The following is a 16,199-nucleotide window of genomic DNA, read 5'->3' on the forward strand; positions in this document are numbered from 1 at the left end:
ACTGAAACAGATTTTTTATCTGAGACTGATTTTATCTCCAATCCACTCCCTAATGTTTTTCACTCTCTTTCGCTGTTCCCCTCTTTTGTTATTTCTGTCCCTACCCCTCCCTTTACTCTTCTCTCTCACACACACACTTTCTTCTCCTCCCTCTGCAATGGGTATCTGTAAAGCACAACGTTGCTATTATGACAATAGGGCAGTATAAACAGGTAGATGTTGTACTTGATGCCTGTAATCTGTGTCTGATTGTGTTAAGAAATCAAAGGGCCACTTCCCTCAAGCCCTGACATGTTGACATATCCGTATCCAGGCTACACCTTCACTGTAGCAATAGAAGCAGAAGTTGAAGGAAGTAGGGTGAGGGTGCAGCCTTTTCTGACATCACACAATTACATCATCACACATAAGATGTTTTTTGTCCTATTCATGTCCCTCAGTGTTCAGGAAAAACAAGTTGTTAGACATTCTGTCTTTTTCTCTCTCACTGGCAGTCCGTTTTTGATTTTCCCAGTGAGATTGTGAGCTCCTCTTCCATTCTGTCTCTATAACTCTCCTCTCTTGTTGGTTTGCTGTTTTGGTGGTGGTGACCCCTGTGTTAGACCATGGGAGATCCAATAGCTTTCTCCGTCCTAAACAAGAGACTGAGACCACAGTTCACTGCCATGGAACGCCTCTGCTACTCCCTGGACACTCTGGAAGATGGACCACAGCGGCCTGGCATGGTCAGGGGTGGTTCAACCACACGGTCTACAATACTGAGGGATGTATCACAAACACAGGACGATTCAAGCTCGACCACTACCAAACCAGAGCAGGAGGATGTGGTAACAGAAGGGTTGATTTCCCTGACTGAAGAGGGGGACATCGGTCCTGAACCGTTGGCCATGTCTATGATCAAGGATTGTTCAATGCTGTTCCTGACAGTAGAAGATGCTGGTCCTGATGGGTCTGGTGAGCTGGCCGTGGTCAGGGACAGTTTGACCGTAGCGAGTGACGGTCCAGATGGTTTGACCGTGGTCATTGAGGGAGACGGAGACAGTTCTGATGCGGTCAGTGAAAATAGGAGCACGTCCAGACGGAGCTACATAGATGGGATGTTACCGGACCTCATCAGGAGTGGACGACCGCTCAACAGACGCAGGACACTAGGGCCAGTCTCAGACACGGTGAGAGAGAGAGAGAGAGAGAAAGAGAGAGAGTGAGCAAGAGAACAAAAAGGAGAGATTATGTTTGTGTGTGCTGTGAGGCCAGAAATGTGCATTCAATGTCATTAAATGTTATGGAATTAAAATATCTTGCACCAGGACATATCTTGCACTAGAATACAATGCACCTCGTTCAGTACTAGCGTGCAATACTGTGTGATACGGTGCAATATAATGCTATCAGCTCATGGAGACAGGTTTGATTTGTGGCTGTGTATGGTTGCTAAAGGAGATATGTGGGAATATTATATAATATAACAATAGCGAGGCTATATACAGGGTGTACCGGTGCAGAGTCAATGTGCAGGGGCACTGTTTAGTGGAGGTAATTGAGGTAATATATACATGTAGGTAGAGTTATTTAAATGACTATGCATAGATAATAACAGAGAGTAGCAGCAGCGTAAAAGAGGGAGGGGGGGGGGAAATGCAAACAGTCTGGGTAGCTTTTTGATTAGATGTTCAGGAGTCTTATGGCTTGGGGGTAGAAGCTGTTTAGAAGCATCTTTTACCTAGACTTGGCAGTCCGGTTCCGCTTGCCGTGTGGTAGCAGAGGGTACGGTCTATGACTAGGGTGGCTGGAGTCTTTGACAATATTCTTGGCCCTCCTCTGACACCGTCTGGTATAGAGGTCCTGAATGGCAGGTAACTTGGCCCCAGTAATGTACTGGGCCGTACGCACTACCCTCTGTCGTGCCTTGGAATCATGGAGTAACCAAGAAAGTGTTAAACAAATCACACTCTTGGCATTCTCTCAACCAGCTTCATGAGGAATGCTTTTCCAACTGTCTTGAAGGAGTTCCCACATATGCTGTGCACCTGTTGGCTGCTTTTCCTTCACACTGCGGTCCAAATCATCCCAATCCAACTTAATTGGGTTGAGGTTGGGTGATTGTGGAGGCCAGGTCATCTGATGCAGCACTCCATCACTCTTCTTCTTGGTCAAATAGCCCTTACACACCCTGTAGGTGAGTTGGGTCATTGTCCTGCTGAAAAACAAATGATAGTCCCACTAAGGACAAACCAGATGGGATGGTGTATCCATGCAGAATCCTTTGGTAACCATGCTGGTTAATTGTGCCTTGAATTGACAGTGTCACCAGCAAAGCACCCCCACACCATCACACCTCCTCCTCCATGCTTCACGTGGGAACCACACATGCGGAGATAATCCGTTCATCTACTCTGAGTCTCACAAAGACATGACGGTTGGAACCAAAAATCTCAGATTTGGACTCATCAGATCAAAGGACACATTTCCACCAGTCGAATGTCCATTGCTTGTGTTTCTTGAAACCATTCAAGTTTATTCTTCTTATTGCTGTCCTTCAGTAGTGGTTTCTTTGCAGCAATCCGGCCATGTTGGCCTGATTCATGCAGTCTCCTCTGAACAATTTATGTTGAGATATGTCTGTTACTTAAACTCTGTGAAGCATTTATTTGGGCTGCAATTTCTGAGGCTGGAAACTCTAATGAACTGCAGCAGAGGTAACTATGGGTCTACCTTTCCTGTGGCGGTTCTTATGAGAGCCATTTTCATCATAGCGCTTGATGGTTCTTGCGACTGCACTTGAAGAAACTTTCCAAGTTTTCCGCATCGATTGACCTTCATGTCTTGAAGTAATGATATACTGTCATTTCTCTTTGCTTATTTGAGCTGTTCTTGCTGTAATATGGCCTTAATCATATACCAAATAATGCTATCTTCTGTATACCACCCCTACCTTGTCAAAACACAACTGATTGGGTCAAATGCATTAAGAAGGAAAGAAATTCCACAAATGAACTTTTAACAAGGCAGACCTGTTAATTGAAATGCATTCCAAGTGGCAACCTCATGAAGCTGGTTGAGAGAATGTCGAGAGTGTGCAAAGGGTGGCTATTTGAAGAATCTCAAATGTAAAATATATTTTGATTTGCTTTACACTTTTTTAGTTACTACATGATTCCATATGTGTTATTTTATAGTTTTGATGTCTTTACTATTATTATACAATGTAGAACGTAATAAAAATAAAGAAAACCCTGGAAGGAGTGTGTCCAACTTTTGACTGGTACTGTATGTGTGTATGCAAATGTGTGCATGCGTGTGTGTGTGTGTGTGTGTTGAGCTGTTATACGCGTATCCAGTACAACAGGATTTCTCAATCTCTGATATTTCACTCAGGATTCTGGATTAGCAGGGTTTCTTTTTTCTTTTGTCCGAGTTTTTTTAAGAGAAAGGTTGTGTGCATTTGTGTGTCTGTGTGCATCGTTAAAGGTACTGTCTCGGGAGGTGGTTTGTGCATATGTCTGTGTGTTTGCATGTAACACTGTGTCTGTGTATGTCTAGTTGAAGTGAAAAGTGAAATTCTTGTAGGAAGTTGATTAACGTGCTTCTTTACATATGTGCTTCTGTGTGTTTAGTTGAAGGAGGTGCGTCGGGAGGTGGAGCTATCTCGGAGGCGCAGTCTGAAGCTGAAGGCTCAGGTGGATAAACTACAGGAGAACAGAGAGGGAACGGGATGGAGTCAACACAGAGCGAAGGTAACGCGCACACACATTTCAGATACAGTCAAGTTTTCAGAGCATTCAAGCAGAACAAGATATTTCAAAGGTAATTTCAAAGGCATAAGGCCTGGTCATACAATCTTTGAAACAGAAACAAAAACAGTGTTATATTTATAGAGGTTGAATAACTACAAGACACACACAACAATAGGGCTTGAATGGATTATGCTGATAACTGTATGGGAAAGGAGTATGTCTTACTGCACACAAGGAATGAATCATTTTGGTTTCTGTGGAGCACATCACCTTTAGAAGTCTGTGTGTATGTTGAACTATCGTCCCCTCTTTCAATCAAATGTATTTATAAAGCCCTTCTTATATCAGCTGATGTCACAAAGTGCTGTACAGAAACCCAGCTTAAAACCCCAAACAGCAAGCAATGCAGGTGTAGAAGCACAGTGGCTAGGAAAAACTCCCTAGAAAGGCCAGAACCTAGGAAGAAACCTGAAAAAGGAACCAGGCTATGAGGGGTGGCCAGTCCTCTTCTGCCTGTGCCGGGTGGAGATTATAACAGAACATGGCCAAGATGTTCAAATGTTCATAGATGACCAGCAGGGTCAAACAATAATAATCACAGTGGTTGTAGAGGTTGCAACAGGTCAGCACCTTAGGAGTAAATGTCAGCTTTTCATAGCTGATCATTCAGAGTATCTCTTCCGCTCCTGCTGTCTCTAGAGAGTTGAAAACAGCAGGTCTGGGACAAGGTAACACGTCTGGTGAACAGATCAGGATTCCATAGCTGCAGGCAGAACAGTTGAAACTGGAGCAGCAGCACGACCAGGTGGACTTGGGACAGCAAGGAGTCATCAGGCCAGGTAGTCCTGAGGCATGGTCCTAGGGATCAGGTCCTCAGAGAGAGAGAGAGAAAGAAAGAAAAAAGAGAGAGAATTAGAGAGAGCATACATAAATTCACACAGGACTCTGGATAAGACAGGAGAAATACTCCAGATATAACAGACTGACCCTAGCCCCCCAACACAAACAGCAGCATAAATACTAGAGGCTGAGACAGGAGGGGTCGGTAAGACACTGTGGCCCTGTCCGACGATACCCCTGGACAGGGCCAAGCAGGCAGGATATAACCCCACCCACTTCTCCAAAGCACAGCCCCCACACCACTAGAGGGATATCTTCAACCACCAACTTACCATCCTGAGACAAGGCCGAGCATAGCCCACAAAGATCTCCCCCACAGCACAACCAAAGGGGAGGCGCCAAACCGGACAGGAAGATCACGTCAGTGACTCGACCCACTCAAGTGACACACCCCTCCTAGGGATTTTTTATTTATTTCACCTTTATTTTTACCAGGTAGGCCAGTTGAGAACAAGTTGTCATTTACAACTGCGACCTGGCCAAGATGAAGCAAAGCAGTGCGACAATAAACAACAACACAGAGTGGGATAAACAAAAATACAGTCAATAACACAATAGAAAAATCTATATACAATGTGTGCAAATGGACCTCCCTTACGTTACCTCATTTGCACACACTGCATATAGACTTTTTCTACTGTATTATTGACTGTATGTTTATTTATTCCATGTGTAACTCTATGTTGTTGTATGTGTCGAACTGCTTTGCTTTATTCATGGCCAGGTCGCAGTTGTAAATGAGAACTTGTTCTCAACTAGCCTAGCTGGTTAAATAAAGGGGAAATATATATATATTTTTTAAACATCACCAAGAGGTAAAATATATAGTGAAAACAATAGTGGTCATAAAATCATTTATAGCACGGCTTTTGATGATCCTTGGTTGGGGTCTGAGCAGATTATTTGTTGCGATTGAAAAGTAATAAAATGGTGGTCCGATAGTTCAGGATTATGAGGAAAAACATTAGATCCACCACATTTATTCCACGGGACAAAACTAGGTCCAGAGTATGACTGTGGCAGTGAGTAGGTCCAGAAACATGTTGGTGATGGCTCTGAAAGCCTTTTGGAGTGGGTCTGTGGACTTTTCCAAGTGAATATTAAAGTCACCAAAAATGTGAATATTATCTGCCACGACTACAAGGTCCGATAGGAATTCAGGGAACTCAGCGAAGAACGCTGTATATGGCCCAGGAGGCCTGTAGGCTGCATAGATTTATTGACTAGAAGCTCAAAAGACGAAAAAAAAACGTTGTTTTTTTTAGTAAATTGAAATTTGCTATAGTAAATGTTAGCAACACCTCCGCCTTTGCGAGATGTGTGGGGGATATGGACATTAGTGTAACCAGGAGGAGAGGCCTCATTTAGCACAGTATATTCATCAGGCTTAAGCCATGTTTCATTCAGGCCAATTACATCAACATTATGATTAGTGATTAGTTCATTGACTATAGCTGCCTTGGAAGTGAGGGATCTAAGATTAATGTAGCCCTATTTTGAGATGTGAGATATCACAATATCTTTCAATAATGACAGGAATGGAAGAGGTCTTTATCCTAGTGAGATTGCTAAAGCAAACACCACCATGTTTAGTTTTGCCCAACCCAGGTCGAGGCAGAGACATGGTCTCAACGGGGATAGCTGAGCTGACTACACTGACTGTACTAGTGGCAGACTCCACTAAGAGGCAAACAGCCTGCTGCCTGGCCTGCACCCTCTCATTGTGAAACTAGTGGAGTTAGAGCGCTGTCTAAGTTCGTAGATAAGATGAGAGCACCCCTCCAGCTAGAATGGAGTCCGTCACTCCTCAACAGGCCAGGCTTGGTCCTGTTTGTGGGTGAAACCCAGAAAGAAGGCCAATTATCTACAAATTCTATCTTTTGGGAGGGGCAGAAAAACGTTTTCAACCAGCGATTGAGTTATGAGACTTTGCTGTAGAGCTCATCACTCCCCTTAACTGAGAGGGGGCCAGAGACAATTACTCAATGCCGACACATCTTTCTATCTGACCCCTCTCGCTCTCCCCCCTCTCTCTACCCCCCACCCCTCCCTCGCTACCCCTATCTCTGCAGGTTACAGAGGAGGTTCACTCCATTCTGAGGTTGTTGCTTCCTTTGACAGGATCCAGCCCAGTAGAACCGTCTGGTCAGGAGAACAGTCTGGATACAGCACTGGTTCTGCTGCAGAACGTGGCACGCAAACTAGCATTGAACCACACAGCACAGGTGAGTCTTAACTAGCACTGAGTCACATAGCACAGGTGAGCCTAAACTAGAACTGAGCCACACAGCACAGGGTGAGTCTAAACTAACTCACAAGTCTCAGCCACACAGTTACAGTTGAGCTCAGACTATATTTTGAGGAGTTGCAACCTGATTGTCAAAACAATCAAATGTGTTTAAGTTTTTGGGTTCCAAAATATTTCCTCCAATTTGTCCTTAGTGAATGTGTCCCGGGCTTATGACACAGTCTTGCGCTCATACAGTCATACCTCAAGGGGAGTTTAAATCGCATCAGAATATATCAGCAAACAATTTAGGCAGAAGAACCATCGATACCAAGAAACCAGTGGTGGCTGTTCAGAGGAAGGGGAGGACCGTCCCCCTCAGTGAATTTCATAAAAATGGAAAAACATTAAAAAAGTTATCCTTTTTAGATAAAGCTATACTAAATATGTTCACGTCACCAAATTATTGATAAAAACACACTGTTTTGCAATGAAGGTCTACAGTAGCCTCAACAGCTAGAACCATGGTGTAGCCGGAGGACAGCTAGCTCCTCCTCTGGGTACATTGACTTCAATCTAAAACCAATGAAGGCTCGTGGTTCTCACCCTCTTCTACCGACTTACACAGTAATTATTACATCTTCCAGAGTATGTCCTCCAACCGATCAAGTAACATTTGATTTGGAATACAACAGGTGTGTAGACCTTACATTGAAATGCTTACTTACAAGCACTTAACCAACAAGAAAATACCTAAAAACAAAACATATGAGAGCTCTTGCAGCATGAACTGACATGTTGTCCACCCAATCAAAGGATCAAAGAATAAATATATTGTAGTACTGAAAGCATAAGCTACAGCTAGCTAGGACAGCATTGCATAAAATGTGGTGAGTAGTTGACTCTAAGAGATAGAAAGACAATAGTTGAACAGTTTTGAACAAATTAATTTCTTAAAAAATAAAGGAGAAGTAAGAGCGAGAGAGAGTCATTTTGTTTCAGTTTTACAAATGCAGCTTTCTAGTTAATACGCCTATGTTCCCCAGCCAAATAGTATCCCCCTCTGATTGACAATGGGATTCGATAAACTATTATCGTCCGTTGCTATATCAACGGTGTGATGACCTAATGATTGGACGTTTGGAGATCATTACAGCCTAAAATACATTATTTTCATCATCGCTATGCAAACAAGGCTGATTTCCGCGACAATGTCGCTGTTTAAACAAGTTATGTTTAGCCAATACATTTAAAACTTATTTTGGGTACCTTCCTAACATAATAACACGGAATCCATGTCTTAAACATTGCTACATTTCGGAAATGGCAAAGACAACGTGTAATCTGCGTGACACATTAAAGTTATTTACTTTACACATCAGGAAAACAGCTCATTTCCACTCCATTCATATGCAAATCCGTTTGATTCATACACTGGCTTGTCTGGCTGTCATGTTTATATTTTAACCTTCCCTTATCTACACTGAAATAATATCATTTCAGTAATCCTCCATTATGCTAAAAAAAAATATATATATATATATATATATATATCTCGCATAGCTCATTAGTACACCCTTGTGGTTGAATATATATGTAACTTTTGCAGGTCCTATGATACAACAATGAATAATGTGGAACAAATAAATACCACCAAAGGAAACCTTACAACTTACAATAATGAACACCTTGTGAAACAGCTGTGAAAACCAACCTGGCATTATTTAAGATTATAATACATAAACTGTGATTGTTTTTGGTACAGTTGTGTCATTCATTTATTTTTCACAGATTTGTTGTGCACTCACATGGCAATCATAGACTAAAATACTACATTCTGGTGTGTGGAATGTAGAGGAGGTGGTTGCTGTGTGGGTGGGAGGTTCTGCCTGTCACTTGTTCTCAACAGGCAGCCAGTCTCAGAAGGGAGTCTTGAAGAGGGAGACTGCAAAGTCCAGGCAATGCTGCCCTCTTTGTTCTGAGTGTTTGCAGTGCTAGTGTTTTTAGCTAGTCTGTGCATTAGTCTGTGCATCTCACATATTATGTGCCCAGTATGACATTTACTGATCATGTGCCATGGTGAAAAAACTTTGATGGGCTTCAACTCCGGCACCACAGTCTTTGCTCTCTCAAACTTCTGGCAGGCTAGACAGGGTACCTATAAGCAAAAGTGACAAATTGAAACATTGTGTGCTCTCTGATATGACATTCATTTAAATCATAATAATTTCAGATATAATAGAATGTGATTGATAAACAAAAGGTTATTTCACTTGCCCAGCTGTCCACCTCCTTGACAATTCCCCGTCAGAAGAAGCGTAGGTTGATTTTGGCAATCATGCGCTTCACTCTGAAATGGCCACGATGCATCTTGGTCAGCACGGTCAGTGGCCTCCTTCTCCTCCTTAGTAAAAATCACCCTCCTGTGTGGCTGGCCATCCTTCCCCCCATAGGTACATGTGATTGCCTAACAAGTTTGAAGCGAAGAGTTGTTGAAATACTCAAGTCTAAGTGTAACAGTATAACTTTAGACCGTCCCCTCGCCCTTACCCGGGCTCGAACCAGGGACCCTCTGCACACATCCACAACTGACACCCACGAAGCATCGTTACCCATCGCTCCACAAAAGCCACGGCCCTTGCAGAGCAAGGGGAACTACTACTTCAAGGTCTCAGAGCAAGTGACGTCACCGATTGAAATGCTATTTAGCGCGCACCGCTAACTAAGCTAGCCGTTTCACATCCGTTACACTCACCCCCCTTTTGACCTTCCTCCTTTTCCGCAGCAACCAGTGATCCGGGTCACGGCACCAATGTAACAGTATAACTTTAGACCGTCCCCTCGCCCATACCCGGGCGCGAACCAGGGACCCTCTGCACACATCAACAACCGTCACCCACGAAGCATCGTTACCCATCGCTCCACAAAAGCCGCGGCCCTTGCAGAGCAAGGGGAACTACTACTTCAAGGTCTCAGAGCAAGTGACGTCACCGACTGAAACGCTATTTAGCGCGCACCGCTAACTAAGCTAGCCGTTTCACATCCGTTACATAAGTACATTTGCACTGCTGTCTTTCTCTCTGTCTTCCACTCTCTTTCCACCTCTCTCCCTCTTTCATCCTTTATTTCTCCCCACCCCCCATTGTCTGTCTAGCGAAGATACCTAGTCATGGGCATTTGGAATTACCATAATTGCTTACACCTATTCATTTGATTGATCAGGTTTAACTTATAGCTAGACACCTCAATATGACAGACATATAACTATATCAGTGGAGGCTGCTGAGGGGAGGACGGCTCATAATAATGGCTGGAATGGAGTCAATTGAATGGTATCAACCACATGGAAACCACATGTTTGATACCATTCCATTTAAGACATTATTATGAGCCATCCTCCCCTCAGCAGCCTCCACTAAACTATATGTATAGCTAGCACCTAGCTAACATAAGATGGAATATGGTTGTCCATACGAAATCCGTCCAGTTATCTAATAGAAGTTAACTGCTTAACGTTACCCTGAATTGTGAATTTCTCTGCATGTTGCGCCTCTTGCTGAGATCAGTGCTGTCTTCATAGTACTTTGCCTGGTTGGAAAGATAAGATAAAATCTCCTCAAGGGATGCCATTGAAGTGCAAGTACATACAAACAGAAAGCTGCAATAACAGTTACAGTAGCTTGCAAGCTAGCGAGCTAATGTTAGCTAAATAAAACTGTCTGGCTAGCTAGCTGGCTACTGTAGCTGGCTAGCTGACTAGGCAGGCTGAGGTATATAAGTACAGTAGCTAGCAACGTCAATCTATAAACAGCTTAAAATATTTATTCCTATTTAACAATATGTACTTATATAAAGACAAATACATGGTAAAGAAAGTGTTCTCTTTCCAGACTTTTTGGTCCTCTGAAGCAGCAGGTAGTCAGCAGGTCGTCACTGTCAAAAACACCGTCCTTGGAGAACAATTCTGAGCTAATAATTTTGTTTGGACAGAGCGAGCATTTATGCAGTGAAATAGAACTAGAACTGCCCGGACTCTCCTTCCTTCGTGACCACTACGAGATAAAATAGAGCCAAGCAACCAGCATAGCAGTGGACTCTTGGTTCATTACATCATCCGGTCAAAATGTTTCAAGTTCTAGTAACAGCCCTAGCAACAGAAGCTTGAACTTATCGAATTCTATTGTGACGCAGAGGGGGACACTATTTGATAGTGTTACTGCTAAACTGCTTACTGACTATACACTGTAATGTTACTACATAATTGTAGTGGGTTTATTAACACGTTAGTTATATTAGCTATGTTGACTATGACGTTACTTTAGCTAATATGGTAACGACGATGTAGGCTGTGTGTGGCGGTTATGATATGATTTGGCTTGTAAAGTTTTTTTTGCCTGGTCACATAGAGCTGATGTGTTGTCCATTGAAGTCCACAAATGAAGGGAAAAGGTGAGAGGAGTAGAGCTCATAGATGTGAGAATGAATACAATGGGGCTCCTATGAAAGTGAGCTGTGTTTACGTGTGATCAGGGGTGTATTAATTTTGCCGATTCTGTTGAAAATACATTTCTTAAACAAAAGCAAACAGAATGAAACTGGGATAAACATAGCTTCATCTGCACTCGTTTGCAACTGTTGGATTAATGATTACACCCGAGATAGATGCAGGCAAGAGTGTGCAATGTGGTCCTGAATGTGTCACTGTCTGTCCATGTGTCACTTCAAATGTTTCTCTCGACCTGTGTGTATCTACGTTGTAAACTTTTATTCATAGGCTAGGTTGTAGCAACCTCATGATGGGCATAGGGAAAATTTGAGTATCATGTAATAACCTAAACCATTCAATGTTATATTATAATGGAATAATTGTCCTCCATTGTCTTAAAAGGCACCGACCTCCACTGCAAAAACACAATTTTATCTCAATGACCGTATGAATGTCAATTAAACAAACTTCCTTTCTTTCCCTACCACTCTTTCCTTTTGGTTTAACAAGGATTCCAAGTCCGGGGGTCGTAGAGAAAATGATGTGGATGGCAGTGCTGTTCTACAACAGGCACTACAGGACAGAGACGATGCCTTGGAGAAGTGAGTGTACACATACACACGAATGTGCATGCATTCAGACACACATGGCTCACACACTTAACACACACACCACAGCAAAGAGAGTTGTCAACACTGCTCGTCTAAAAGAGGGATCTGCATCTTTCCAGTAGAGGAATGAGACGTTGATGTTTTTGTTTTTTTCCACTTCCTGTTGAACAGGAAGAAGGCCATGGAGGCGGAGCTTCTTCGCAGTAAGACAGAGATGATGTTACTTAACAACCAGCTGCTGGAGGCCGTGCAGAAAAGGCTGGAGCTCGCTTTGGAAGTAGAGGACTGGAAGGTACTTAGAGAGAGAGAGTGATGAGGGAGGGGGAGAAGAAGGTACTGAGAGAGATGGAGGGAGCGAGGGAGATGGACAAGGGAAGAGGGGAAATAATGAGTCAGGAGGAGAAGCACGAGGGGAGGAAGGGAAGGGAGAGAGCAGAAGAGCCAGAGAGGGGATGGAGTTCTGGGTATCGTACTGTAGATAGAGTGGTTATGCTGTAGAGTGAAGAAGAAAGATGAGAGAGATAGTTGAAAGAAAAAGGTGAAAGAGCGCTTGAGTAATGTGAGCAGAGAGAGAATATAGAGAGAGAGTAGAGAGAGAGTCACAGTCTATGGGAAGGGAAAAAGGGATATGTCTGAGACATATCATGTCTCTCTCATGTTACTGTGGAAAACAAGCTCTGACTAATCAGGGGAAAATAGCTAATTACCCATGGTTTAACACCAGTGTTGGGGAGTGGTGAACTGCATTTAGTTCAACAAGTCATTTCATACGATTTTATAATTCTAATATTAGTGTTTTCAGTGGTTAATAACTTTTTTTGCCATGTAGTGGTGTAGCTAAATACTGGAACTAGACAACTTTTTTTGAATGAATATTATGAAGCTATTATTTAAGAATTCAAGAGCATTGAAGATAAAGCACCTGTCCCTGTGCACGGTCCTGCATGGGTATGAAATACACGTACATTATTTACACGGTGTAGTGCATCCAGCTGGTACATATCACCAGCTGGTGTCCTAGCATGACACTGTAGTAATAGAGCCTGGGGCCTCAGGGGCCATCTGGTGAGAGACCAGCTCCCTCTAGTGGTGTAATAGATCATGATATTATATTACCCTCTTGGGGACAGTAGACCACTGATCTAGCAACAGCGGTCTTATTCTTTCTAATGATCATAACCACTTATGAATTAGGGGAGCTGATTCTAGGTCAGAATAAACTAAAAAGACAAGTAGTCAGAATATATACCAAGTTGTACCAAGTTTGGTGTTTAAGGGGTAGAAGTTGCAGTGTTGGGCAAAAAAATACAAACAATATAAATATAATTACAATACTGGAATACCATGATGAGATGAATAAAAATGTCCCTTTATCAGGACGATGTCCAGATGATCCTCCAGCAACAGCTCCGGAGCCAGCAACAACAGGCAGCAGAACAAGCCCAGAGGAAGCCGTCCCGTCTGGGGCTGCTGAGGAGGACCAACAGACCCCCCCTCCAGAGGCCAGCCTCGACCTACACCACTGGACAGGTTCCCGTTAGTACCCGCGTCCCTTCCCCCTCTCCCACCCCCCAATGTACCCCTGTCACCTGGAGGGACAGGCTGAAAAGGGGGAAGGTGGGTCGTCATAGTGGCCAGGATGCAGAGCAGGTATTGCAGGCATCGCGGTCGTCGAGCGGCAGCAGACTGGAGGAGGGGTTTCATACCATAGACTTATAATAACACATCATACACAAAATCATATGCATTTAAGGGAGGGATACAACTCATATCTATGTACTGTATTTACTGGTAGCTACTTTATCAATCTTTCTAACTGTGGATTCTTACTGGGAGAGATACATTGAGCTGATAGTTAGATACAGAGTCACAAGCAGATTCATTCTCCAATCTACTAGTACTGTGCACCGCTCTGATCTGTTTGGCTTTAGGAAAATATTTTTCAGAGAATTCTGTCTATTGGTGCCTGGATACTACATTTGGGTTGGAGATTTTCCCTCCAACTCTAGGCATACATTTTCTATTGTAATGACAAGCAGTCATGTTGACTGTAACACGTGTCTCTGATTAAAGGGGCAATCATTAGTTGCCAGGGCAACATACATTTTTGGACTTAGAAATGAATGATATCTACCCATTGATTCTTGAAGAATATAACATATAAATGCATATCAATGCCTAATGAGCTTAGTTCAACTGTAATACTCCACCAGAACCCAAAATATAAGCTCCAATGTTTATAAACATCAATGTAAACAAACAGGGCCAATTGCAACCACTGATGGCCACTAGATTATCGCCAGCCGATCTCTCGTTAAACCAAAATGTATGTTGCTGTAGCAAATAAGGATTGCCCCTTTAATCAGACTAAGAGATTGGAGAATGAATCTGCTTGTGACTGTGTATCTAACCAGAGGGTGAAATTGAGAGGTGGCACCACAGGTTCAAAAGTGGTGTGGCACTGGTCAGGTAAAACTCTGGGCCCTATTCGTAGGCTATGATAAAATATTATTATTATAGATAGCTTCCCTTTTCATCGGTTCTTGTCAGGACATGTGAATTGGAAACACTCCTGGCCTAAGGTGAATCAAACCCTTTCAAACTCCTACAAACCTTGTTATTGTTGATTCTGAAGCCTTTATGTGTGGCAGAGTTACATTTAGCACTATACACAGTATAATTTGTAACAAGGCAGGGTTACATTTAATATTATACACAGTAGAATTTGTAACAATGTTTTTTTTATGTGTAAGTCATAAAACCACTAACCTTGTGTCATTGTCCTGGTCTCCATCTGGGCCACCAGAGGTTGGATCCCTGCTTCTCACTGTTGGAACTGATTGCCTGTAAAATCCATATTGTCAATCATTAAATCAACTACTTTAAACATTTTTATTGAAAATGATATTCCCCTTTTCATGAAGTAGATGTTATTGACTGTCACTCATTCTTTTGCACTCAATTCTAACCAAACCTGCGTTATCAGTTCATATCAGTAGGTGTCACTGTGCACGAAAAGACTGACGCCATGATGGCTGACTGTCTCTGTATTTGTGAAAGCTATGGTGGTACTAGAATCCATCAATTCTATTTTTCTGCATAAACCATCCAACTGTTCTGTTGGACAAATGTTATATTGTCTCGGTAGACTGCTCTGTGGCGTAATTTCTAGGGTTTTTACTTTTAAGTCAGTGAAATTTGCTATAATCACCAGCAGTGGAAATAGGATAATATATAATACATTACTGGACTAACAAACTGGCTGGCTGACTAACAGTTTCAGTAACTTCAGTATCCCTTGGCCTTGGGTATTAACAGCAGATCGTTTCATCTCCTTTATCCTGTGCCAAACACATTTATTCAGTTAGTTTAAATTATTAGCCGTTGGCTGCATGATTGCATCAACCAAGCTAGCTAATGATGTTAGCTAGCTAGCTAGATAGGCTACTAAAGCTAATGTTAGTAAGGAGGTGCGGGGGGGGGGGGGGGCAAATAAAACCAAAATATATATTTTATTTTTTAAGGAACCCAGTCCGGCTTTCAACTTACTCTTGAATGTTGCAATAGTAGAATGCATAAGGTGCCATTTCAAAATTGGGTCATGCATCATCAGTTGTCCTGTTGTCATGTCAGTCCTTGCACACGTAAAGGCTCTACTTGGTCAATCTGATGTCTGCAGTGGCTGTACAGCATTTACTACAATGTGGCCTCTGCAGAAGTCAGAGCATTCATACTTCTTGCGCTTCGGGGAGCAGAGCAGAAAGTAGCATACGCATCCAAGTGAGTAGGTGGCAGCATAGACGATCAATGTACAATTCAGCAGAACATTTCTGTCCTAGTTAAAGTGTACCTATGATGAAAATTACAGGCCTCTCTCATCTTTTTAGGTGGGAGAACATGGTGGCTGACTAAATACTTTTTTGCCCCACTGTATGTATGTAAGTATGTATATATATGTATATATGTATATATATATATATATATATATATATATATATGTATGTAAGTATGTATATATATGTATATATGTATATATATATATATATATGTATGTAAGTATGTATATAATATATATATATATATATATATATCGCTTCTTACATTTCTAAAGAAATGTATTTGTTAAAAACTATTCTGCTTCTCTCTCTTTGAGTCAACTACTTACCATATATGCACTGTAGTGCTAGCTATCTTCAGCGTATGCTTTTAGTACTATATTCATTCTTTGATCTGTTGATTTG

General features: G+C 42.3%; 1 protein-coding gene across 1 annotated transcript; it reads left to right on the top strand.

The window, feature by feature from the left end:
• Nucleotides 1–427: 427 nt before the first annotated feature.
• On the top strand, nucleotides 428–14,849 carry LOC109872457 (uncharacterized). The gene is made up of 6 exons (XM_020463674.2): nucleotides 428–1,169; nucleotides 3,615–3,734; nucleotides 6,707–6,859; nucleotides 11,858–11,949; nucleotides 12,130–12,250; nucleotides 13,336–14,849. Exons 1-6 carry the CDS (start codon nucleotides 606–608, stop codon nucleotides 13,675–13,677), a joined length of 1,392 nt encoding a protein of 463 aa, XP_020319263.1. The 5' UTR covers nucleotides 428–605; the 3' UTR covers nucleotides 13,678–14,849.
• The last annotated feature ends 1,350 nt before the right edge of the window (nucleotides 14,850–16,199 follow it).

The sequence above is a fragment of the Oncorhynchus kisutch genome, linkage group LG28, assembly GCF_002021735.2.
Source record: "Oncorhynchus kisutch isolate 150728-3 linkage group LG28, Okis_V2, whole genome shotgun sequence".
Lineage (NCBI taxonomy): Eukaryota > Metazoa > Chordata > Actinopteri > Salmoniformes > Salmonidae > Oncorhynchus > Oncorhynchus kisutch.